The sequence below is a fragment of the Nipponia nippon genome, unplaced genomic scaffold (genome assembly GCF_047370975.1).
Source record: "Nipponia nippon isolate SJK-2023a ecotype South Korea unplaced genomic scaffold, ASM4737097v1 scaffold_5, whole genome shotgun sequence".
Classification (NCBI taxonomy): domain Eukaryota; kingdom Metazoa; phylum Chordata; class Aves; order Pelecaniformes; family Threskiornithidae; genus Nipponia; species Nipponia nippon.
The window spans coordinates 62,471,364-62,496,125 of record NW_028262369.1 but is presented as its reverse complement, the minus strand read 5'-3'; the positions used below and the strand labels follow the sequence as shown (position 1 = coordinate 62,496,125).

Here is a 24,762-nt window from a genome sequence, read left to right as displayed (position 1 = left end):
AATATCTCTTGAAAACCTTTTCATTTTAGGTCCTGGAGAGCAATCGCCCAGAACCCTTGTTTGGAATTAGCATGGGGAATCTAATCACTGGAATAGCAGCCGGAGCTACTTCCTACAAGATGCAGATGGCCAACAGGTGCGGCAGCTCTTCTGCTTCCCAGGACCCAGATAGACCAGCTCAGCATAGCAAAAGGCCACAGGGCAGCAGTGCTTTGCTTCTGAACTGCCTTAATGGGAGCTAGCATGGCAGTAACATTATTTCATTCCAACCATTCTCCTTGCCTTTAAACTGCCATGTCATGCATTGCTTTTTTTTCAGGCTGTTTTGAAAGTATGTGATGTAATTGATCCCCATCAAACTGAAGGATAGCAAAGTTTCTCCTAGGTTTTATCATTTTGAGATTGGCTGCCAGTATTGAACAGCTACTATTGAACTACTGTGTATAGCCCCACAGTTATCAGCTCCTCCTAATTGTGGCATTTGGACACATCTAGCACTTCCGCCCCCTGTTCTCTGATCCTTTCTCTTTCAGAGGACAGAACCAGCCTGTCCTGAATGCAGTGAATGGACAGGCTGTCATCACTGCTCAGAACCACGGTTATGCCATCGACAGCTCTACCCTCCCACCTGGGTGGAAACCTCTCTTTGTGAATGCCAATGATCAAACAAATGAGGTGAGCTCGGGCTTTCCAGATACTTGCACATAGCAGCCTCTAGTGAGTGAAGGCTCCGTCTCACTTTATTTCACCTCCTGGGGGCTTGCTATCAGGTTACAATTAGTTATCAGGACTAAACTTGACGATCTGACCATCTACTTTACTTGGGGCTCTGCCTTACAGCCCAAAAGGGGTTGAACCATTACCACTGTTCTCCATACTAGCCCAAAGTGTAGGATTGCAACAGTGACCTTATGATTTCCCTTGAACAACTGCCTTATTAACCTCTGTGATTTCCCTACCATTAGCAGTGCTCACTCAGTTACTGCTGTCTTAGCGCTTGTGCCACAGGTGCGCTAGCCTGCGTCACTGTTTTGTGTTGGTTCTGTGTTGCCCAATGCAGAAAAGGGATATTGTTGCAGTCTGATTTGGTCTGTTATTGTAAATAGAATTCCAAGGACTAAAGTCATGAGAGAGAGAGGCAGTTACCTCTAGAGAACAACTTACAGGATCTAAGGTAGAGGTCTCATGTCAAGCGACATCTATGTAGGGAAAAAAAAATTAAAAATGCCTGGCCTCTGGAGGTTCACAGCTGAACAGGGAAAAGCATAGGAAAGAAAACAATATCCCATAGCTCAGTTTTGACAAGGTCAGACAGACATTGAGACAGATCTCAGGCTTTGTAATTGCCCATTTTAAATCTTGTCCATTAGGCCCAGTGTTGTAGAAGTCAGTGAAGTCTTGTTATTTATCAGAAAATCATTGAAAAGAAGGTATTTTCAAAAGCAATTTCCCCCACAGGAATATGCCTCTCCATTGTTTTGTACAAATGCCCCACATCAAGTCTGGCAGATTGAACAGTGCTTTTCTGGCATATCCTGGCTATGCTTTGCAGGATCGAGGAGCGGTAATTTCCAGCTGATGGTTTCAGAATAAGTTTGTTGTTTGTCAGTTGCCGTTTTCTTTATCCTTACAGATGTATCTAAATAGAGACAAATGTTACCAAACAAGATATTAATACAAAAAACTTGCAGCTGTTTGGTTCAATTTTTGAAATGAGTTTGTTTTAATTTTTGAAATGAGTTTGTTTTAGCTGTGTTGACAAACTGAACCCTTTCATTCCCAGGCCTCACATGTTTGCTTTAGTTGAAGATTGGAGACAAGTGTGATGGTGCTTTTGCATAAAGCAGGTGATAAGGATGGACATGATTCTTCTGGATCTAGAAGCATGACATTCTTTTCTGTGAGCTAAAGGACCATTTTTGTGAGCCCCAAAGCAGCATCGGTCTCCTAAACATTCATTTAGGGACAAGGAGCAATGTTGTTTTAGCATGGGATGCACAAACAGGAACAGGGTTGAATGGGCTCTCATATGCAGACTGTTGCATTCTTCTGTTTGAAAGAGGAAAAAAACATTTCTTGTGACTGGCCTGACCCATCACAGCTGGACAGGACCAACACAGGTTTCCAAATACTGACAAATCATGGAGTGAATATTTTTAAAAGATATTTGTATGTAACTAGAAGTAACATGAGCATTCAGGGAAAATGTGACAGACTGATGACATTCTTTACTCTGAAGGCAGAAACTTATACCATAATGGATCAGCTGTGGCTGTGGTCAGCAGCTCATCTCTCATCCCTGTCCTGTGCCAACATCCCATGCTGCAGCTCTGGATGGCACTGTTGCTCTACAGGAGCTGTTGGGACTCCTTTGTCCATTCCTCAGGGAAGCAGGTTGTATCAGGACTATTTTTTCCTGGGTTGCCTCTTGAGGCACTTCTCTACTTCTATCTGGAATCGGGGTCCATAAGCAATGACAGCTACAGGGTGGTCTCCCAGTGGACCATGCTGCTTGATGCTATCAGGCCATGCAAATGAGAAGTCTGTTTTTCCTGGCTCCAACTGAAACTACAAGCACTGTCTCCAAACTCAGTTTAGGTCATTCATAGCTATTGTTTGTCCAGAGCAGTGGTCCCACTTCACCACAGGCTTGAAAACAACCCAGGACAGAGATCATGTGCAAGACCCTGTGTCAGTATTTAAAGTGAGTTATGGAAGTCAAGAACGTGACCCAAATCCATCTCTTCTATACCAGAACCAACCAGATCAGGATGGTAAAACCTTTCATTCCATAACAGACTTGTCCAAGGTGATCTTTTCTTGCTGTGCATGTTTTTCTTCTCTGCCTGGTCCAGGATTACCTCTGGAAGGAGACTAGCCTATCTGCTCTGTTAAGTGCTTACAACTTAGTAGTGTTTGCTCTTGTAGTGGAAGTGATGTCGCCACTATGCTGCTTGTCCACGCATAGCTCAGTGGGTTATACAGGCATTGGAGTGTTAGCAGAAGAGCAAGAGGCTCAATGACTCATCAGATAAGACATTGTTTGAAGACTGGGAATGAAATGGGTGTAAATTTGGCAGCCCCTAGAAACACGCCAGTCCTTTGGCCTTCAGTGCTTACAATGGAAAGGTGTGGCTTTCTGTTCTCTTGCCGGCTTGCAAGGAGGTGTCTAAGATGACTGTTTTCATTCCTGCAGGGAATTATGCATGAGACCAGACCGATTTTCACAGCACAGTTCTACCCAGATGCAAATCCTGGGCCAAGAGACACAGAGGTATTGTATGAGAGTTGATCTGGGCTTGCTTTCAGATGGCCTAGGGAGTGCAGATATGTATCAGCTACAGTGACAAGTCTTTATGTTGGTGATGGTCCTAAATCTTGGTTTTGGAAATGTCGGGATCCTGACAGAGGGCCCAGTCGTGCATAGGTTTGTATCTGCTTAGCTTGATGCATAGCTAATTACAATCAGCAACAAGGCATCTATTGACTTCTGTGTGCTTCGGATCAATGATTCCATTTACATGACGTGTATGCTTTGAGTCCTGGTGGGATTATTTGTGTGTTGGAAGTTACTGAAGTGCTTAAGCCTTTGCAGAATCAGGCTCAAATCTCTTGTACCTGGGGTGATTGCAAAAGGAAAAGGATTTTTATCTTAACAGAAAAAAAATACTAGCCAGATGCTTTGTAATAAAATCATTAATTTTCTAATACATTTTAGTTCCACTTTCAAATTACTGTAGAGTTATGTAAATGGATTCACACTTCTTCACTCTGGTTCTCCTAGGTGAAATGAAATTTTAATCCCCCCATCTGTGACTGCACACAAATTCCATAACAACTGGTTGCGTAGTCACAGAGTATGACTAAGCAGCAACAGTGGATATGGAAAGCAGAAGAGGCTTGTCTGAACATAAATAAACTATTTAGCATTTCTTGAGAGAGGAAGAGGAAAGAATACATAGAAGTGCTTATTTTAATCTTAATTTGATGATGTTGATTAAACCTGCAAGTAAATCTCTTGCTATCAAGAGGTTTCCTAGCAATCTGATTGAATAGTTAATCTCAGAGAACTGAAAACAACCTTCAGCTGTGTCTTTTCCAAGTCTGTGCACTCCCACTGCTGGAATGGGTTTGATAACATAGTGTCTATCCTTCTAGGCTTGCAGGACCCATCCATACTCTTTCCATAGGTGATTCCCAGCAGCCAGCTTCAGGGGCCGTGTGGACAGAAGCTCTGCAAGTGTGGGGCCAGGTGGGGAGCCTGTCCCACTGTGTGCAGCTGCCTGCATGCCAGCAGTTGTCTTTCTGCCTCCCCGTCTGGCCTGGCTGGAGAACACTTTTCTCACAGCTGCTCTGGGATCTCCTCTGGAAGGACAATACTGATTTAGCACAACTGATGTTTAGATATACCTGTTCAGATCCCAGCGTTGTGGCAGGCTCCATTCCAGATTGTTCCCTTGAGCTAGTTAAATATATGGCCTTCTGTATTGTAGCTTTTAATGCATACTCATTCATTACACTGCCAGCCATATACAAGCAGAGCATGCAGACGTGATTGATACGTGTTTTCTTCCTGATGTGACCTCACTTTCTTGAATGCAGCTTTGTCAGATATGTCAAAGTTGTTAAATAAATTTCAAATAACGATACTCTCTTCTCTGATGGTGTAAATCTACCTTCTGAAGGCAGCAGAGCAGAGTTAATAGCTTAAGCTCACAAATGGCCTGTTTTTTCCTTCTTTGCTTGGTATTTGTTTAGTTCCACTTTGGTGATTAAATACATGTGCTTATTTTTCCTAGTTCCTGTTTGATTCATTTATTTCACTGATTAAGAGAGGGAAAGGCACTACCATTTCCTCGGTCCTGCCCAAGGCTGGAGCGACAGCTTCCAGAGTGGAGGTCAGTGTACAGATACTCATTATTCATGCCTGTCAGTGAGGCTAGGAGCTTGTTAATTCCTACTGAACCCACGGCACAAAATGGCACAAAAAGCTGACCATGGAATTCAAAGGAGGCTTCCCTTACAAAAGGCCTGTCTCACAGTCATCAGGCGTCTCTTGTGTTATTAACTCCCTTTGCTTTGAGACAGTTTTAAGATCTGACATTTCATGTATTTTTCTCTGTAGTTCTCCCAAGAAAGGTACTCCCATAGCAGTGTATGAGGTGCCCTGGGATAATCCGGCCATGAGATTTTGTGCCAGCAGCATAATGTTGATGCTCCGTTGCTTAGCAAATAAGTCTGAAATTCCTTGCGTGAGCTGAATTTCATACAGTTTTGCTATCTGAGAAGGCAGCTGGACTTTGTGGGCAGCCAAAGTGATGCATGGTTGTCTATAAGCGCATGATAGAATTAACATGTTTATTGTATGCCCTATGCATAAGTCGTGTGTTTCTCTAACTAGAGATATATGGGAGCAGTCTAGTAGAAATATTCTTAGAAGTAAAACTGCAGTGGCTTTGGAGGCGACTTTTCGTCTCTTTTTAGAACTTATGTTTTGTAATTTAAGGCTGTTCAGTGCTGCACAGTCTCTGTTCATTTCAACATCCACTACCATAGGACTGATTTTTTCATGCTGTTTGACACTTCTAGGTCTCCAAAGTTCTCATTCTAGGATCCGGGGGTCTGTCGATTGGTCAGGCAGGGGAATTTGATTACTCTGGATCCCAGGCTGTGAAAGCCATGAAGGTGAGAGGATACTCTGCAAATACTAACCTCAAGTAATTTACTGTCCCTTCTCACAGCCTAACTATGATTATCCAACTGTAGTATCACTGGGGCAGGGAAGCTGGTGAAAATAAATGACTATAGGGAAACGTAGACATTTTTTGTTTGTGAATTTGTTGGCTGAGTGATGCGAGTTAACCACTCAGAATTACCTTCTGAAGAGAGACATTTTCGAGGTTTCCATTGCAGTCTTCAAGCAGTTTGTTATTTGTGATGTGTGACTGGTCACTCCAGGCTTGTCATATTGAATGGAAATGAAAAGGAGGAATAGGGTCAGCTACACCTGAGCTGAAATTACTGAAACTTTGTGATATGCCAACACACTGCAAGGCAGACAAATAATAACAACAGCTGAACGGTTGGCTGCTGTCAAGACTGTTATGCAAAAGATTTTGAATGCCTTATCAAGGCAGTTTTTCTGAATGGTGTTTATTTTAAATGGGATGAACTTTTTAAAGTTCATATATACCAAGTTTTGTTTCCAGAATAGATTCATAGTCTTGAAAGGAATGATTGAAAAGTCATTCGTTTGGATGAATTTTGTCCAGTAAACTTACTACCCTGTTTCTGATGTTCCCTTTCTGAAGCTTGGAGAGTTGTATTATTCTGAGGCAAACAAAAATGCATGTGTACTTCTATATGTGCCTGAGAAATGCATGCATTTAAAATGGTGTTTGTGCTGAAGCAACCTGCGTAGTGCGCTCACATGGTGGGTTTTGGGGTATAATGTGCTCTGGCTGTTTCGTGCTGTAGAAGCGGAAAGCACCTAGAAAGGGTGTTAGGAAAAGCTCATGCTAGGAGAAGGTGTAGAAGCATAGCAGTATTCCTGTGATGGGGTTATTACTGGTAGTGTAAAAGTTACCTGGGCCCCCTAGTTCATGTCTAACCTCATGTGAAGAAGGAGGAGAGCTTGTAGAGGTCTGTCTGACAGATTCAGAGCTGATGCAGCAGCTGTCTTCAGATGAGGTGATGATTGTGAGCGGCTCTGAGGCTGTTCTGACGTTAGGGCCGATCTATTCCTTTGCTGACCCTGGAGTCAGGGAAGGAACAAAATCAATTACAGTAATCTTAAATATAATCTGGGGTTGCTCTGGGTTGGTCCCAGTGTTACAACACATCTTGTATTGTATATGCTTTGTTTGTGTCCTGTATTGCTATTCCTGACTACTAGTTCAAAGTGGCCATGTCATCAAGAAAACAAGAACAAGTTAGGAGTAGAGGATCCCAGAGTTGGTGAGTGCAGATAATGACCTGAGTTGGAAAAGAGGCATCTCTCTCCCTTTTTTTTTTTTTTTTTTTTTTTTTTTCCCCACTTTCATCCTTCAAACGCAACTCGGGTTTGTGGGAGTTGGTTTTTTTTAATCATAAATCTCCCTAGCTTGACCTCCCACAGGGCCCTTTCCCTTCCCGTGGCCACCAGCCAGCTACTCTGATCTGCAGGCTAATCAGCCATTGCAGCAGCAGTACTTGCACTTCCTGACCTTGCCTCTGGCAGAGTGATTTACAGTTGCATGCAGGAGAGAAGGCGGTTGGTCAGTGGCTGCCTGGGGAAAGCTGCAGAGCATGGGTGGGAGAGAACGGAGACAATTAACAGGGGACAAGAGAGATTTCTTTCCCCTTAGACTTCTCCTGTTTTTTTGTTTGTGGTTTTGGTTTTTTTTTTTTTTTTTAGTAAATAATCAATATGGATTCTCACTGCTCGATATTCTGATTCATTCTGCTATGTACTGCTGTTCTTCCTAGTCTGTTGAATGCCAATTCATTATAAGAAGATGCTGCTGTTAACATTCAGTCCTATACAGTTAAATGGGTGCCTCTTTTAAAGAGTAAAACCCTGTCGAGCTGGGACTTCCCCAGTCAGTGAATTTATATTTGCAAGAATGTTTATCAAAGGCAGGAACATCCTCTGAAGAACAAGACCTGGAAGCATCTGTGAATAACAGAGACGGGCTTGTGGTCATTTGAAAAACCTTCTGGATTACTTGCAGTGGGGATTCTCCCAACTAGTCTGAATACAGGTGGATATTACACAAAAAGAGGAATGGAGCCCTCCTAGAGTATTATTACTTCACTGTTTTAATTAAGTTGTAACAAAGATCTCCAATCAGGATGGGTGGCCATTGTGCAGAGTGCTGTGTGCTTATAAAAAATTAAAAAGGCAGAAGTTGAAGGAAAGGGTTCCAAGGGCAAACAGCAAGTGGATTAAAATCCAACATCCTGAAGAGCTGGGCCAGAGGATGTGATATCAGTACAAAGTGTCTCTCTTAGCACAGTGAACATTAATTCTCTCGTTAATTATCTTCCTCATCACTGCTAGCTGGTCCTTAAGACACCTTGCCTTAGATAAGTAGAAAAGAAAGGGCTGAGAAGTACACATACTCCAGCTTGTTGTAAAGTGATATATTTCTTACTCCTTCATTCAATACAACAGAATTATAGCTATGAATTTCTGAATACATTTATTAAAGAAGAATGTTTTGGTTAGAGATCTACCCTTTTTCCTCAGCACCACCATGAAAACTACCCAGTTTGGGGTCATTTGTCTAAATCCAAAATATTTTCCGTGAGGATTTTATCTCTTCTTTCTCTGCCCCACACATTTTCAAGGAAAGTGTGCTTCAGTGAAAAAAAATCCAACTTTCCATGGGGAAAGAAGGTCAGCAGAAATTTACAACCAGTCTTTAAGGCAGTATTTTAAGTTATCAAAGGAAGGAAAAGAAATGTTATCCAATACCTGAACTGAGCAGTCAGAGCTTTGAGTGAGAATCCCACTGCTGCAGGTAAGCTATATATTTGTTCCCCCAAACCAATGGGTCAAGCAATCACAAATTTGAAACAAACATGGAAAAACCCTATGGCATTTTCATGCTTATTGTGAACTGGGGAAAAATAGCCATTTCTATACTGGTCCCAGCAACACTTCCATAGCATTTGCATGAGGAATGGCTGACTTAGCCTGCCAACCTTCTTACTGTTTCTTTTAACTCTTTTTTTTTTTTTTTTTAATCTCTGATCACAGTTCCTGTTTTTAATGAGAACCTTCGTTGTTGTTTCTTAACCTCTGCAACTTCCATATAGCAAGTCTTTCTCTTAGAATGTATTTTGCATCTATAATTAGCACTGTTTGCGAATGGTTTGTTTGTAGAAGTTTATTGCCTTACAAGAAGTTGATGGAGATTAGAGTGAGTTCCCATAAAGATGAGGCTACAGCCTTTGCACTTCCCAGTCCACCTTTTCAACAAAGCCGTAATACATTGTTCTTTATCTGCTTGTGGTTGATGTGGTTTTTAAGTTTGGCCACATTCTGGTCTTATCATTATTAGCAAAACTTGGTTGGCTTCCTCATTACACAGTAATATTTCAAGAGTGAGGAGAGTTGATCTGCCCAGCTCTGACTCAGACTTTTCTATTATTGAGCAAACCGTAGTGAACTTCTGTCTGTAGCCAAAAGAGTGGCAAAACTCCCACTGGTATAGCAGGAAACAGATAAACTTTATTATCACTCTATCTTAATTTCTTATCTGTGACAGAGAAAAACAGTGTGAAGTCTTGGCTAACCTTTGTCTTGCATATAGAGGCAGCGTTTGTCTTTCAGTATGTGCAATACCAAATGAAAAGGTTATGAGACAAGATTTTTAAAGTGATAAAGGAAAATTAAAGTATCTTTATGGAAAGTCAAAGCAAATAATGTATGCTTGTACTGTTACTAGTCAGTACAAAAATCTGAGAACTACTTGGATACCCATGATCAAAGACCTACTGCTTGTCAAGAAAAGATTGATTTTTGATTACATTTTTTTTTTGCTTTGTCACTTTTAGTCTGACTTCCAACAGAAGACAGACAGGATTATGCTGGAGTTTGTTCCTGGTTCCCCTATGTTACTCCTAAATGTGTTAAACAATTTCAACCAAATTTCTGAATCAGGTGGGAATCTCCATTCTGTCAAGATTCACAGACAGGCAGAGGCACAAAAGTAAAGAACTGGCGTTAGCTCAGCCTGGTACAAGATACCAGAAATCCCTTATAGGAGAGTACATACGGAACCAGGCTTTCTAAATTCTGCTGTTGGTGAATTGCTTGTTGAACCCCATCTCTCCTTGATGCTGCCTCTGCTGTTTGCTGCTGCTGCTGTTAGCTCTTTTTCCAAATATGCCTCATTTTAGTGCAGATTTTCATTTTTCAGGAAGAAAATTTGAAAATTGTCCTCATGAATCCCAATATTGCTTCAGTGCAGACCAATGAGACTGGCTTAAAGCAGGCTGATGCTGTCTACTTCCTCCCCATCACTCCACAGTTTGTCACAGAGGTCATCAAGGCGGAGCGGCCCGATGGATTAATTCTGGGCATGGGTGGCCAGACTGCCCTCAACTGTGGTGAGTACAGTACAGGTGCCTTGGCAGGCAAACTCATGGTTTTCACCGTGGTTCAGCAGACTCTATTTGTGCAGACATGCAAGACCCATGTGCTTCATATATTGCCCCGGTTACTAAGTGATACAGGCAGAGATACTGACCGTGGGGGAGTGAGTAATTGCTAAACTTTGAACATTGTATCTAATTACTGGTTTTGGTGCTTAAAAGTAATTCATATATCCTGCTTTGCAGCTTAAGTCTTAGTTACCATAGTTGAATTGAGGATATTCGGACCACTTTGAGGCAAGATCAAAAGGAAAACTTCGCTTCATTTAGCTTCTTGCAACAGTATCCACCCGTGTTGCAGATGATGGCCAAGCAGTAACTTTACTAAGAGACCCAAGTTTCATAGATTTTAGGACAGAAACTTCCATGTTATGTTTCTGAGTTCTAATACTGATAAAGAATAACAGAATTAACTGTTGATGAGACCAGGCAAGTTGTCAGCTAGTCAGATATCTGCTTGAATACCTTCTTCTTCTTCTACTGTCAGTCCTCAAAACTGTGGCTTTGTTTGCTCTGCAGGAGTGGAACTCTTCAAGCAAGGAGTCCTGCAGGAGTATGGTGTGAAGGTCCTAGGTACATCAGTTGAATCCATCATGGCTACAGAGGATAGAAAGCTTTTTTCCGATAAACTGACTGAGCTAAATGAAAAGATTGCTCCTAGCTTTGCAGTGGAATCGGTAAATCAGACAATTTTGAAGATGCGATTACTATTACTGTTGCCCGTTTGAGTTATTAAGAAAAAAATTTTTAGTTTTGTTGAATGAAAGTTAAACACAGCTGTGGATACTGTAGGTTGTACACTTTCGTCAGCACTCCACAGTGGTTGATGCTGGTTGACCATGATTTAAAATGGGTGAAAATGCAATTAAGCATTTGTCCATTGATAAGAAAAGTAAATTTGGTTGGGGTGACTTCTGTACTGCAGCACAAAAATATAAAACATTTCAGTGGCTATGTTTTTTGTTTGTTTATGTGTTTTTAAATCTTACACAAGCCATTTAGACTTAAGTTTTCAGGTCCTCAAAATCAGCAGTACTGAAATCCTTGTTGAGGACAGGAGTGTGAAAACAAAAAATTGGTTCAGTGGGAAGGCCTGTTTGAGTTTGGAGGAAACCAAACAGGTCTTAAACCAGGATGTCTGTTGGAGGGGTTATTTTATGCTGAAGTCTGAAGACAGACCAGGTAAGGACATTTTCCATGGGAAGTCAGAAAGGAAGTCTACACATAACTAAGGACAGAAGTCACCTCCTTGAGTCCACGTTCTGGTTTTCTGCTGTTTGGCAGAGCAGAGTAATGTTACAAAGCCAACTTTTATTCTTTTCATTTTATCTTCAGACAGCTTAGTGTCTTACTGATCGGATTTCCAGTTAACCGTGTAATCAGAGTTGAAGACTTTATTCATCTTAATTGTTATCACATCTCTGAAATGTGTTCCCTTCTTCTTTAAGATGGAAGATGCTCTGAAGGCAGCTGAAAAGATTAGCTACCCAGTCATGATACGTTCTGCTTATGCCCTTGGTGGTCTGGGGTCAGGCATATGTCTTGATCAGGAAAGTTTGCTGGACCTTGGTACAAAGGTACGTCTGCAATTGCAAGCTCTGGGAATAGAGTCTGGACATCTGATTTTTTTTTAGGTATTCTTCTAATAGTTACAGACACTGGAATTGTACATACCCTACCTTTCATCTTATCTGTAAAATGTTATCCTGATTCCTTCTAATGCCCTCTTTTCATAATTCCTGCTGACTTGGGTAATGAAAATGGTTAAATGACAGATCTGTTAAATTCAGGAGAAACAAGTCGTAATTTGAGCAATTTTGGTCTGAAAAGAAACATAGTGGACTATATTCACCTACTTTCAGGAGTAAATGGCACATGAAAGATGTTAAGGAAGTTGAAACATCTGAAATGTAATATCAGAGACAGAAGAGCTGGGAGGCTTGGGCCTCTGCTGTGTTTCTGTCTAAAGATGGTATTTTTGCTAGGTTAAAGGCTCATGTAGAGATTTAACAGAATGACACTTCATAATTTGACATCCACCAGCTGTCTGTGGCTAGGAAGAGACAGCTCTTTTTCTGTAGGAAATCTGGGAGTGTTTTTTATAAATTTGCTGTGAAAAGTAAATAGATAATTGGGGAAAATGAAACAAAAGCTTTTTTCTTTGGCAAAAATGCAGAATTTTAGGAAATAAATCTCTACCAATTGGTCTCTCAAATCCTTGGTTTTGTCTTTTCCTGATTTCGTGAACCTCTTAACCTTTCATGTATCTCTAGAAAGAAATACTGCTGATGCCAGTAAGAGCTGTTTGTGAAAACGACTTTTTTTTTATTCCTCCACACTGCTGTCATGCAAACAGACTTTGGGTCCAGTGTACTTAGTGCTGAACAAATATTTGCTCAGGCAGTGTCTGTCGCAGGGAGGCTCAGCAGACAGGACTGGCAGATGCAGGAGGCAGCAGTGGGTACAGTAACCCCATCTTACAGATGGATGGATGAGGTTGGAAACACTTTGCTTGCCCAAGCTCACGCATGGTCTGTGTTTAGAGAATGCAGAAATTCACCCAGATACCCTGGGATGCAGCTGTCTGAAAGGTTTATATCAAAACATTTTTCAGTAGGAAAACCTGGTTTTGATCAGCATTTCCTGGTGTTTTTTTTAAAAAGTGGTTTTGAACATCTCCGTATTTCCCTGAAATCTGTAAAACAGATGCTCTTTAAACATCTTATCTGTAAAATTTTAGGAGTGGCACAGTTCATATTTTTCATAAATTTTTCATGTTTCTGAAACTTTACATTTTTTCTACCAAAAGTCTGATTCTGTTTTACTTTCTAAGTAAATGTTTTCATTTTCTCAAAAATTATACTAAAAGAGCTTCAGCGTTTTGAGTGGAGAACAATATTTTAAAATTTACAGTGAAAAACAATTTGAGTCTTGTTGAATTAGCTCAACTTTGGACACTCATTTCCACAGCCCAGCGGAAACTCTGTTCTTTTCAGTTATGAAGAAGATCTGTAGTAATTCTGTGAACTGGATTTTCAGACACTGGACTTTGAATTGTATATAATTCAGATAACTGAACACCTATGGATGTTTCATACCACTGCTACTTCGAGTAATCTGGCCTTGAGTTCATGTCTCCTGGTTCTGTTCATTTTGAGTGAGCAACAGACAGTAACACAGGAGCAGCATAGATTGTTTTACAAGTGTGGCTAGGTGTTCCTTGCAAATTCAGTGCCTGCTTAGGCTGGGTGTGAAGTGCCACTCCTCAAACTATTTTTTCTTTTTCTTTTTTTTTTGTGTGCGAGTTTGGCAACTGAGCTAAGGGCAATATTTGAATAACAGCTTGAGCTAACTACAGAGGGGACCAGACTGAAGACTGATTCATGGGCAGCATTAAAACAAGAAGCTTTGCTAAAGGATGGATTGATAATGTGCCTGTTACTTTCTAGGATTTTAAGCGAGAATTGATTAATGTTTTCTATCTGCTAATATTAAGGCCATTTATTCACTTAGATTATACTCATTTACCAACAAACTGTATTTTTCATTTTTGTCTCTTGTGCTGAGGAGTGCTTTCAAGATTAGTTTAAGAATAAATCACAAATCTTGCTTCTGGTTAGTATGCCAATGATAAGCAGCATTATTAGTGCTATTAATTATGTAGTGTTTGCTGGCACCCACGCTCCCCATCACTTAGTCATTTAGCTTTCTGCAGAGTTCTCCTATTGAAGTCCATGGGGCTGCCCACATACATAAACAAAAGCATGTGTCTGTTGCATGATTGAAGCCTTAGATATTTTTATATTCCTATTTGTTATTTACATGCCATTGCAAGCTCACATGCCCTGGCTTTTATTCCCATCAGATCACATAAATATTTTCTGTGCCTTTCAAATGAAGCTAATGCAAAATTAAAAAAAAAAAAAAAAAGAGAGAGAGAGAAATATAAAGTACTTGTCATCGGTGCTATGAACTTCGCTTATCTTCATCTTTCAATTTTCATGTTGGTCTGGGATGTCTGAAGATAAGCCACAGAAGTCTTAAATATGGAACATGTTCTAATAAATTTTTTTTTTTACTGTTCATTTTCCCTGACATATTCCCAGGCATTTGCAATGACTAACCAAATTCTGGTGGAAAAGTCAGTTGTTGGCTGGAAGGAGATAGAGTATGAAGTTGTGAGAGATGCTGCCGATAACTGTATTGCTGTCTGCAGTATGGAAAACATTGACGCTATGGGAGTCCACACAGGTAGGCTTGGGCACAGGGTAGCTCACTGGAAATGGCTTGTTAACGTTTTTATGTAGTGCCCTTCTATCTGCTGTTATTGACATAGTTTTGTGATTGATGAAGTGGGCTCTGGAAATACTCTTCAGGTCTTGGATACAGACAGATATACAAACAGATATTGTTAGGCTAAAGCTGCCCCTATGATCCTGTTTTCCCTAAGATTGCCTGGCCTCTCCAACTCTGGGCCTATGACTATCTGTGCTTTTCATCAACTGTGCCTCCACACCTTTGAATGTATGTGGTAACTTTGTTACTGGCAGTGGGTTAGTGAAGAAAGTGACCTGTGTGGCTAGAATTTACTGCTGCTAAACTGCTTCTCATTTTCCTTCTCCGCTACCTTGTGGCAAACAGGGGATTCTGTTGTAGTGGCTCCAAGCCAGACACTCACTAATGAGGAATTTCAGATGCTGAGGGATCGTGCCATTAAAGTTGTCCGACATTTGGGCATCGTGGGAGAGTGTAATATCCAGTTTGCTCTGCATCCAACTTCTCTGGAGTACTACATCATTGAAGTTAATGCCAGACTCTCGAGAAGTTCAGCTTTGGCCTCCAAGGCGACAGGGTAAGATTATTTTAAAAAAACAAAATACTACAGAACAAACAAATGAATAAACAAAAACTGAGGGGAGAAGAACAAAAAGAGAGAATTACGATAAGGGACTTGGATCAGTGTATTATTTAAACACATAAGTGACAGCTGCAAGGAAGAAGAGTTCCTGCATCTGCTCTCCATGCAGTTCAGACAAGGAGATGCAAGCTTAATTTGCAGCAAGGAATACTGAAGTTGACTGTTAGGGAGAACTCTGGAGTTGTCAGGTCAGTAAGGTGCAGATTTCTTCATGGGAAGCTTCTAAGAACAGTTCTTGTCAGCATCTGCTAGGATTGACCCTTGGAGAGTCGTTCCTGCTGGGAGATGGAAGAAGGGGTTAGTGAGCCCTTCAGGTCCATTCCAGCCTGCCGATGCTGTTACTACAAATGGAAAAACTCCCAGGAGGTGTGTGGGGGGGAGCCTAATAGCTGTCCTTGCAAAGCATATCTACTGTATCCATATGTTGCCTGCAAATCATCTCTGGGACTCAGAGGACCACAGTTATTAATGAGATGTCTGTCAGATTGATGCAAATGGTATTGCTAGCTGCCTTTGTTTTGTTGGCTAATCTTAAACTAATCAAGATAAGAATGGTCAGAGCAGGCTGTTTAAAAATTGGCTTCTTAATTGCACTTTGCAGATGCTGTTGAGAGGCACAAATTAATCACTAATTTGCAGTTCTCAACAGCTCTTGTGACTGTTGAAGTGCCATAGCAGACTGGAGAGAAGCCATGATGTTGGACAGTGGGCGTTTGATTGTTTTCTTTTTGGATGACAGACTTGCAGCAAAACATATCTGTTTATGTGGTCTCACTGTGAGTGTGACAGATAGATATTTAAAATGGTGGCTTTGCAGATAATAAAGAAAGTCCCAGGTGTAGGTAGGTAGCTCTACAATGTGTTAGGGTAGGAAGGTGGACGGCCCCTGCTGTGCTTGAGCATAGTAACCTTCCGCTGTGTTGAGGAGGGAAAATCACCTCGCATCTGTTTAATTTGATCCATTCCTGGGATGTGCAAAAGCAAAGTACTTCCTACTCTACCATTCTCTACCTCTCCTCTATGGCAGGTATCCATTAGCATTCATTGCTGCCAAAATTGCCTTGGGCATCCCCTTGCCAGAAATCAAGAATGTGATGACAGGAAAAACCTCTGCCTGCTTTGAGCCCAGCCTGGATTACGTTGTTACGAAGATACCTCGCTGGGATTTGGACCGTTTTCAGCGTACATCCAACCGGATTGGAAGCTCCATGAAGAGTGTGGGAGAGGTGAGTGCAAGACTCTCTCCTTGCCTTCCATTCCACTGCTTGGGAAAGTAATTTCTCTTTCTTGGAAACCCTCAGAATATCCATCTTCAGGGACCTAATGGTTTTTGAAGATATTTATTCAGCTCAAATGATTTTTATGCAGTACTATAATTAATTGAAATGAGTTAGGATTGTGTAATCTTGGATATCACAGTGTGGATTCATAAATGGTTTGACTCCGAAGGGAAGAGACCACTTTGGAGCACCTGAGGTTGACTTCATTCTTAACACTCACTACAGGAGTCTCAGAGTTATTTTTTGTTTGGGGTTCTGTAGTGGTGGTTAATTACAGTATAACTTTGAGTTGTAGTCTGTTAAGATTTTCAGTGATGCCAATAAGCCACAGCTCTCGGTTGTTCCCATAGTTATTTGTCCTCTCTGTTAAAACCATATGCCAAATCTCAGCCTACTTCTGCTCTTGAAATCCAAACACAACCTGTAATCTTGCTCTGAAGTTTTGACTTCTCTTAGTGATTAAGTCTCTTATACCTGGAACATGACAGTGTGACTTTTAAACCCTGATTTTAAGGTGTCTGGCGCAATAACAGCATTTTCTGACCATGTTTTAAGAGGAGAGAAATGAAGCAAAATGGGTAAATTACCCATTTCCTTAGTTAATTACATATCAGCTACCAAAGCAAAATAATTAATTTTGTATTTTTTAATCTGCCTTTTTTTCTTAATGCTTTTCAAGTAGCTATTTTATTAAATTATTTTGACATGTCAAACCTTCCTAACATCAATTCTACCTTGCTCAGACAGCAAGTCTTCATCACAACTGGAAGGATTAATTAGAACTTGATTTTCCAGTGGCAGTTTTGGCTTTTAATGGCAATGAGGTTGGTTGTTTTTTTGGTTTTTGTGGTTTTTTTTTCCAGTGAGTTGATGCTTACTGATATTAACTCTCTGTGCTTAGGGGTTTTGGACTGTTCTGTAAAGCTGGGGTTCCTAAATACAGTTGTCTTGTGCACCATCAGCTGTAAACGCTTTGTGGCCATACACATTTGCAGGAGGAAGTATCAAGTCCTTCCAGTGGTCATATATCACTAAAGCAGAACTGCATGATCCCCCTGTCCTTCTCAAGGCAGGATGCTGGGTAAAAGGAGGAGGGAGATATAGGAAGAGTCAGTGCTCCAACTGTGCACATCTATGACTGCTGGGGGGTGAACTGAAACAGGGATGGAGAAGCTTAAGAGATGCAGTTTGCAGCTGGTGGAGATACTCAGCAAAAAGGTTAGTCTCCAGGACCTGTGCGTAGAAGGTGTCTTTGAAGTAAAGAGTTTCTTGCCACTATGTCTCTATTAGTATGGCACAGTCATCTCCCCAGGCCTGAACTTGAAGCGAGATCCCAGCACCTGCTGCATTTTTATTAATTGAATAGTCTGGCCTGGCCTGTTTTTTCCTGAGCTCTGTTGTGCTGGGCAGTGGGCCTGGAGCTGTGAGAAAAGAGAAAACAATGTTATTTTTTTCTTTTGACATTTTTCAACATTGCATTTGAGAAGATTTTTATGCTGTTAGGGTTTCACTGCACTGGGAAATAAAAATGTAGAAATTTGAGGAAGAGCTCTGTTACCTCGCAGATTTCCACAGAGAAAGGCCTGTTTTCTTATTAGATGTGATGTCAAGATTGAAGGAGGGAAACCCCAGTGCTGCTATGCCAAGAAGGAGTAATCCTTTAAGAGAGCCCTCACACGGAAGAGTTACTGTTAAATGTAATTTAAAGGAAGAGGAGCAGATTTCTTCTGAACCTTAAAATTCCCACTGTGAGTTTCTGTCTCTAACAGGTTCTTAAACAGAAATATCCTTCTATATTACTACACCCATGCTGCTGCATAATGCTTCCCTCTGCTGAAGTGCTTCAAAGAAGTTTACAGAGCAGAGCAGTGGCTTTCTGTATTTTACAGATAGGGAGACGAAAGCAGAAAGTAGTCACTTGTCTGAAACTCCCTGTTGATAATATTGGCCAAGTCAGGCCTAGAAGTGGGACTCCCAAGGCTCAGTCAGCTGCACGTGTCTCAAAGCCAGCAGGACTATCGCAGGGAGGAGGTCCAAGGGCTGTAATCTCTCTGTATGTCTATCTTCATTGTTTAAATTTGCACTCTTCTGTTACTCAGGGGATAGCTGAGCAGCAGCTCACCATAGCTAATGTGGAAGTGCTCTCCATTACAGGTCATGGCTATTGGACGCACGTTTGAAGAGAGCTTCCAAAAGGCCCTGAGAATGTGCCACCCCTCTGTAGATGGCTTCACTTCACATCTGCCTATGAATAAAGCCTGGCCAGCCATCGTAGATCTCCAGAAGGAACTCTCTGAGCCGTCCAGCACTCGGATGTATGCAATAGCCAAGGTAATAAAAGATAGAAAGCCCTTGACCTATGCCCCTTGAATTATAGCTACCAGATTGGGTCAGCTGAGGTGATGGAGGTTGAGTATTCTTCACCCCCTTGCTTCCCTCCATCAAGCACACTGGGACCACCTTGCATAGGATCCTTGCTGTTGAAGTACAGATATTCTCTGTCGCATGTAATTTCCTCTGCAGAACATAATAGTTGACTGGGTATATGACTTCAGTTTTTCCTACTGACATCTGTATTTTCCTGCATCTTCTATATTCAGGTAATGTGTTTGCCTTTTGTTACAATCTTGGCCAATGCTCATTGCATTCAGCAGCAGGTGCATTCCTGTGTCGTGGCACTTCAGTTTGTAGCCGAGTGTTGGTGGAGACCTGGATCACTTTCCTTTGCTTGTTCCTGTAATATAATTGTTTGCTAAATATTGGCTAATGTTCAGTCCTGATTTACACTAGTGTAAGTGTCAGTCAAAGTTGGCCAGTTTTGCAGATTACCATTAATTTATAGGAAGGGAGGAAGGAAGGAGAAAATGAAGATCCTTTTGAGAACTGTAACAAAGGATGATAAAGAATGACAAGCTGCAGGCTGTGAGAGTACTGTCTTTTCACAATTGTTGCATTGGTATGGGCTTGAAACTAAAAAAAATTAAAACTCTATGTTAAATTTAGCATACGGGAAATCCCCTGTTCTTTGAAATAGGCTCGACTTCCCTCAGCATTCTTTTAACCCCTCAGCATTCTTTTAACCCCTTTCCTGTCACACCAGGCAAATCACTTAATCTCTCAAGGTGTCTGGGTAATGCGGGGTGTTATTGTAAGGGGAGCTAGGGTGTGAAATTATTTCTTCCTTCAGCTCCATGGTGTTTGCCTGTGTATATCATATGGTAAATGTGGGGTTAGTTACTTTACAAGGTAGGTACAATTACACGATTCGGTTTTGCTGCACCTAACTTGTCCATCTGTCCATACACTCTATGAAGAGGAGGGGACAGCTGTCTTTTACAGCTCATACTTTACCTGTTGGGTTTTTTTAAGATTGCAAACCTTCCTGGCAGGGAATGCCCAGTTACAATTTTTTGTGCCCCTGACTTTGTGTGGTGGAGTCTTTAATCCCTTTGTGCTCATGTGTAGATACATCTCATTACATCCTCCACATGAGCGTGGGGAGCTGAGGTTGTGCTGCATTTCTAAAAAGGTTTCTAAAACATAGCTGTTCCTCTTATAAATGGTCTGAACAAAAAGCACAAGATCCTCTATAAATGTGTGGCTTGTCCAGCTGTTGACTCTTGCTTTTCAAACTGGGGAAATGCGTGTCTTCGTAAGTGTAGAACATCCTTCAGCAGCTGTGCTTGGTCTTTATTATAGCTTTAGCTTGTGACTAAGAGAAAAATCTTGCTTCTTGTCTCTCTGAGTGGCTCAGAGAGCTTTTATGAAAGGTTAATCTTAGCCCCACGTTAACACAGGGGATCTGGGGAGATGAAGGTGAGTATGGGTCCTGCTGAACACTCTAGGTGTTCCCAGCTGGTGGCATTTTCACTGGGAGCTGTTGAAAAAAGCAAGATCGAAGTCTTAATCCTTCCCTACAAAGAGCTGCCTCTGCCTGACACGGTGCACTAATTTGTCCCCATTAATAACTGAGGCAAGCAATATCACTAAGAGGTACTTCTGGCAGCTGGGGCTTCCTGCCTGGAAATCCCTTTCCAGCTTTCTGACATTTAAAAGCCAACAGTGAGCCCCCTTAGCCGTCAGCTTTGTTTGGAACAGGATGTAGTTTCCTTGTATGTCTTCTCCCCACCCCGCCGCAGCCCCACTAGTCAGCTCTCCAAGGCTTTTTACTTTTTCACTCTACCTTTGTCTGTTGGATGATGTAACTGTCCAGGTGAAAGAGAAGGGAGTTCAGCTGCCATTCAGAGCTATTGCTGTTGTAATTGGACTCCCTGTTGTAATGTAAAAGAAGGCACTAGGAGAGAGGCTGAAATAGATGAGACTTGTTCCTTGGCCGAAGTGGCCAAGTGCTGTAAGGATGTAACTGCCTGATGAGCAGGGCTGCTCAGGTTGTATCAGATCTTTTCTGGGCTCTCTTAGGGATTGTATACAAGTGTCCTCAGAAGACTTATGCTGTAGATTCGATCCATGCTCTGTTTCACACCAGGGTCCTGGTCTCCTAGTTTTCCACACTACAGACCTGTTAGTTTGCACTTGTGCTCCTGTCTACAGGCAGCTAAATGCTTGTTTGATGAGGAGCAGGGATGGGACTGAAGGAACAAGGGTGCTGGCCCTAGAGGCAGCATGGGCAGCTGAGCTGCCCTCTGTTGCTTGGCCTGGAGACCAGGCTTGCTCCCTGACTCACAGTGTGAAGGCAATCCCATAAACCCCTTGGCTTCCCAGCATGGGACCAGTGCCTACTGGATGGGACACTCTTGAAGGTGAGCGCCCTAAGGTCATGCTGTCCTGCTGTGGCTCCCTCCCCCTTCTTCCACCGTGTGTTTAGGCTGTACTCCTTCATGTAGGTTTGAATAGTGTAAAGCCATCGAAGTGCTGCCCAGGGCCCCTGATCAAATCCTACAGGGATTTTCTGCCTGGAAACCTGATTTGCCCCTGTAGTGTGGAGATTTGGGAGCAAGAACTGTCTGCAAACTCATTCGTCTTTCCCAGTCTCCAGACTTACGCCACAGGGGTGAAGATGGTTTATTTTCTCTGCTGCTCCTCTGATTAAGGAGGGGAAGGCATTTGTTTTTTTCAGTTTCCCTTGAAGATCCCTAGGACTCTTAAATAAAGTGTCCTAAGCAGATTAAGTGTGTGTGGTCATGCTACCTATGTGTGTATGTGTGGCTCAGCGACCATTGACTGAAGGTTAGAGATCCTCAAGACATGCAAATCTGCATGTGTTTTGTGAAAATAGATGGGCAGAAGAAAGACCTGCTCACATCGCACTAATGTGGCAGTGTGACTTTACCCTCCAAGCACTAAGGAATCAGGATGGGAGGGACCCCTTACCAGTTGCCTTATACCAGTATTATGCCCAGAAACGTGTGAGAAGCCCAGCCTTGTTATGGCCAGCGTTCAGGGACCACTGTGATGGCCCCAGGCTTCTCTTTGCAGGCATTTGGAAGAGCAGTGGCTGTTGGGTGGCAAGTGCTAGCTGAAGGTTCATTGTACGACTGGTTACTCTAAAGGAGCAAAATGTGCATTAGAGATTTTCACTGCTGCTTGTGAATAAGCAAGCTATTCAAGTCAGCAGCTTATTATCTCTCAGGACAAGAGAATAATTGTGAGAAGGAGACCCAGGCAAGCTGCCTGGAAATCCTTTAGGAAAGGTAGAAGGTGGTGTCAGTATTTTGCAGTGCCCGATGAGAGCTGTTACCCATCCCTTGTCCATGCGGGTGGTGCCTTCTTGGAGCACAGCACTGAAGTGGCCTGTGCGTTTCTCTCAGCTGGCATAAAGTCTCCACATCACAGTGCTGAAGCATGCGGTGACGGTACAACGTTGTGTCCGCAGCTTGATAACTCGGAGGAATAATGCTGGGGTGCAGTGGGCCATGCTCATTCCTGGATGAATGCTGGAGTTTTCTTCAGTGGCATTGCTCTGGCTTTTTTCCAGGGATGCTGCCCCGCAGGAAAATAATTAAGCATGGTAACAAATTAATAAGCCTGATTACCTCAGCTCAGCAAAGATACCATGCTAGTATTATTATTATAGTTGATTATAGTTGTTTTATCAGGAGGATTGTAACTGTACACCACTGGTGACACCGAAGAAATATCAGTGATAGAAGATATAACTGCAATGTATCAAGATACAACTGCCCCCCAATACAACCATCCTGGGGGTCTCTCTAGCATATTCCTCTGATTTTCTTTTTTTTTTTTTTTTTTTTTTTTAATACTGCAGTGTCCTATAAAACATTGTTATTTGAATAATAACTCTGTGGGGTTCCTTTTTACCTCATGGTTGCAAATAGTTTGATAAAAATAAAATAAAAAAAAGCTCCAGCAGGATAATGCAGGGGAATTTGAATGATCTTGACACTGAGATACAGAGAGAGAAGCCTGAGCTATGTTGAAGCTGCAGCGCATTATCCAGGACTGGACTTTCCCTTGCTTCAGGGGTATTTCAAGGCCATATGTTTTGATTCAGCCTTGTATTTCAAGGGTAAATCAAGATTTATGCTGCGAAGCAAAAGTTTCTCCACAGCTGAGAAGCTGGACCTTGCTGTTTAACATTTGCAGCTAGGAGGTTGACAGTGGGTCTGAGATTTAGGCTGGTGCCTCCCTACACTGATTGAGGGGCATGTTTTCTGTTGCTGTAGGAGACAGGATCCTGGGGTAGATGAGCATTCTATTTGTCCAGCTTAGTCTATAGTACTTTTTATTTCTTTATGCTATGTAGTTGCTGCTACCTATTTGCAGACTAAATCTGTACTTGCGAAGCATGTATTAAAGGGGCTGTTTGGTGCTGTCCTATTTTTGGCAGGCCTTGGATAATGAAGTCCCTGTGGATGTCATTCACAAACTCACGGCCATTGACAAATGGTTCCTGTATAAGATGCGCACCATTGTGAACATGGAGAAGATCCTGAAGGAAGTGAACAGGTAAGAAAAACCAACAGCCTTGTCCTAGGACACAATGGTCCTTCTGGGGATCCTTCTGCTGGGAAAACTGTCGTAAGCCCTGAGCACAGGTGCAGTCAATGCTGAGAAGTTTATTTCAGTGCTTGGAGTAAGCAGTGTTGTCTTAAAACCTGGTTCACTGCCTCACCCGGACAGAGGAAATTTCTGAGAACACTCTTTTTGGTAAAAGAACTTCTTTGAGTGCTTAGGCATCTTGGCTGTTCTCAGGGATTATGGAAGTTCCAGTTTATTTTGGAAAATCCTCGCTGTATCTCTGAGGCTAAGGCTGGGAATGTGGATGGCCTGTAATGAGTAACAGCAGGCTGCAGCTGCACTGATGTACCTAGGACAGAGTTAGCCTTCAAACACAGGACTTGTCCTGACTTACTACACCTGAGGGTCAAATACACTGCATTTTTTTCTGGCCTGGCCAATTGATTTTTAAGCTTTTCTGCATTGCTGTGATCATGCAGTATGTGTTGCTTTTGTACTGCACTTTCAAACATCTATAATTCCAGACATATTTAAATATAAATCTTCTTCTTTCTTCAAGAAAAATGACCATATAAAACTAAGCAGGAAAGATAGCAGTAAATTAAAGCGCTGGGCTGTATTTCAGTTCCAGCCTCTTGCTGACTTGAGCTTTCCCTTCGTGGTTTACGAGGTTGGGAGAACCTCCTTGCTGAGTTATTGGCTGTATGTTGGTCGGCTTTTCTGCTTCGGGTACCCGTTGTGTTAACCACGTTCCACCACATGATGGCAGTGGGAGCGCACCGTTGCCAGCGCATCACGAAGGTGCTAGTTCATCTACTGCGATTTCGGCTTCTTCGACCAGCTGCACTGTTTTAATTGAGCAGCTCTTGCTGTCCCTTGCCCCCCGGAACAAGCTGGATCTGGAGCTAAACAAAAGTAAATGTGGAGGGAGATGTCGAAGAGAACGAGTAGCTTGATTATTTACGGAAATCTGTTGTTTGGCTACACAAGTGTCTGCCCTCTAACATCCGCATCAAGTTGCATTTGTCTCAAGGGCCTTAAATATATATATATGTGCAGCTCCTGAGGAAGAAAAGCAATATATCCAGAATTTCCTCACTGTTGGAGTGGTATGCTCTGGAATGATGCACTGATGGGGAGCCCAGAGGTTGGCCCCATCCTCAGCTGGTATAAAGCCAGCATCACTCCACAGAGGCTAATCGTGCCAAACTGTCTTATATCACTGAGGTTGCTTTCCCTTTCTCTGCGGTGGGTGGCAGGCAATAATACTACTAGTAATGTGATCAGTAGCTGGTACCATCCCACATAGTTTTTCATCCTTCTGGTAGCAGACTGTATAGCCGGCCTGCTACAGCAATCTCTTTTGTAGCATCCAACCTTGCATTTGTATCGTACGCAACCAATGTTGTGTCCCTTGTAAGCAGATTCGTGCAATTCAACTCGCATTGCAGGTGGTATAAATTAACTTAGTCTCATTCATTT

At 42.1% G+C, this 24,762-nt stretch overlaps 1 protein-coding gene across 1 annotated transcript in view; it reads left to right on the top strand.

Annotated features, from left to right (window-relative positions):
• Positions 1 to 24,762, top strand: part of CPS1 (carbamoyl-phosphate synthase 1) — a 190,925-nt gene that overhangs the window by 119,722 nt on the left and 46,441 nt on the right. The window contains exons 14-26 of the mRNA XM_087732304.1: positions 30 to 136; positions 534 to 675; positions 3,197 to 3,274; positions 4,800 to 4,898; positions 5,590 to 5,685; positions 9,909 to 10,098; positions 10,663 to 10,820; positions 11,592 to 11,720; positions 14,250 to 14,394; positions 14,785 to 14,995; positions 16,089 to 16,287; positions 18,496 to 18,672; positions 23,150 to 23,268. Of these exons, the coding sequence (XP_087588430.1) occupies positions 30 to 136; positions 534 to 675; positions 3,197 to 3,274; positions 4,800 to 4,898; positions 5,590 to 5,685; positions 9,909 to 10,098; positions 10,663 to 10,820; positions 11,592 to 11,720; positions 14,250 to 14,394; positions 14,785 to 14,995; positions 16,089 to 16,287; positions 18,496 to 18,672; positions 23,150 to 23,268 (1,850 nt within the window). The remainder of the gene's footprint in view (positions 1 to 29; positions 137 to 533; positions 676 to 3,196; positions 3,275 to 4,799; positions 4,899 to 5,589; positions 5,686 to 9,908; positions 10,099 to 10,662; positions 10,821 to 11,591; positions 11,721 to 14,249; positions 14,395 to 14,784; positions 14,996 to 16,088; positions 16,288 to 18,495; positions 18,673 to 23,149; positions 23,269 to 24,762) is intronic.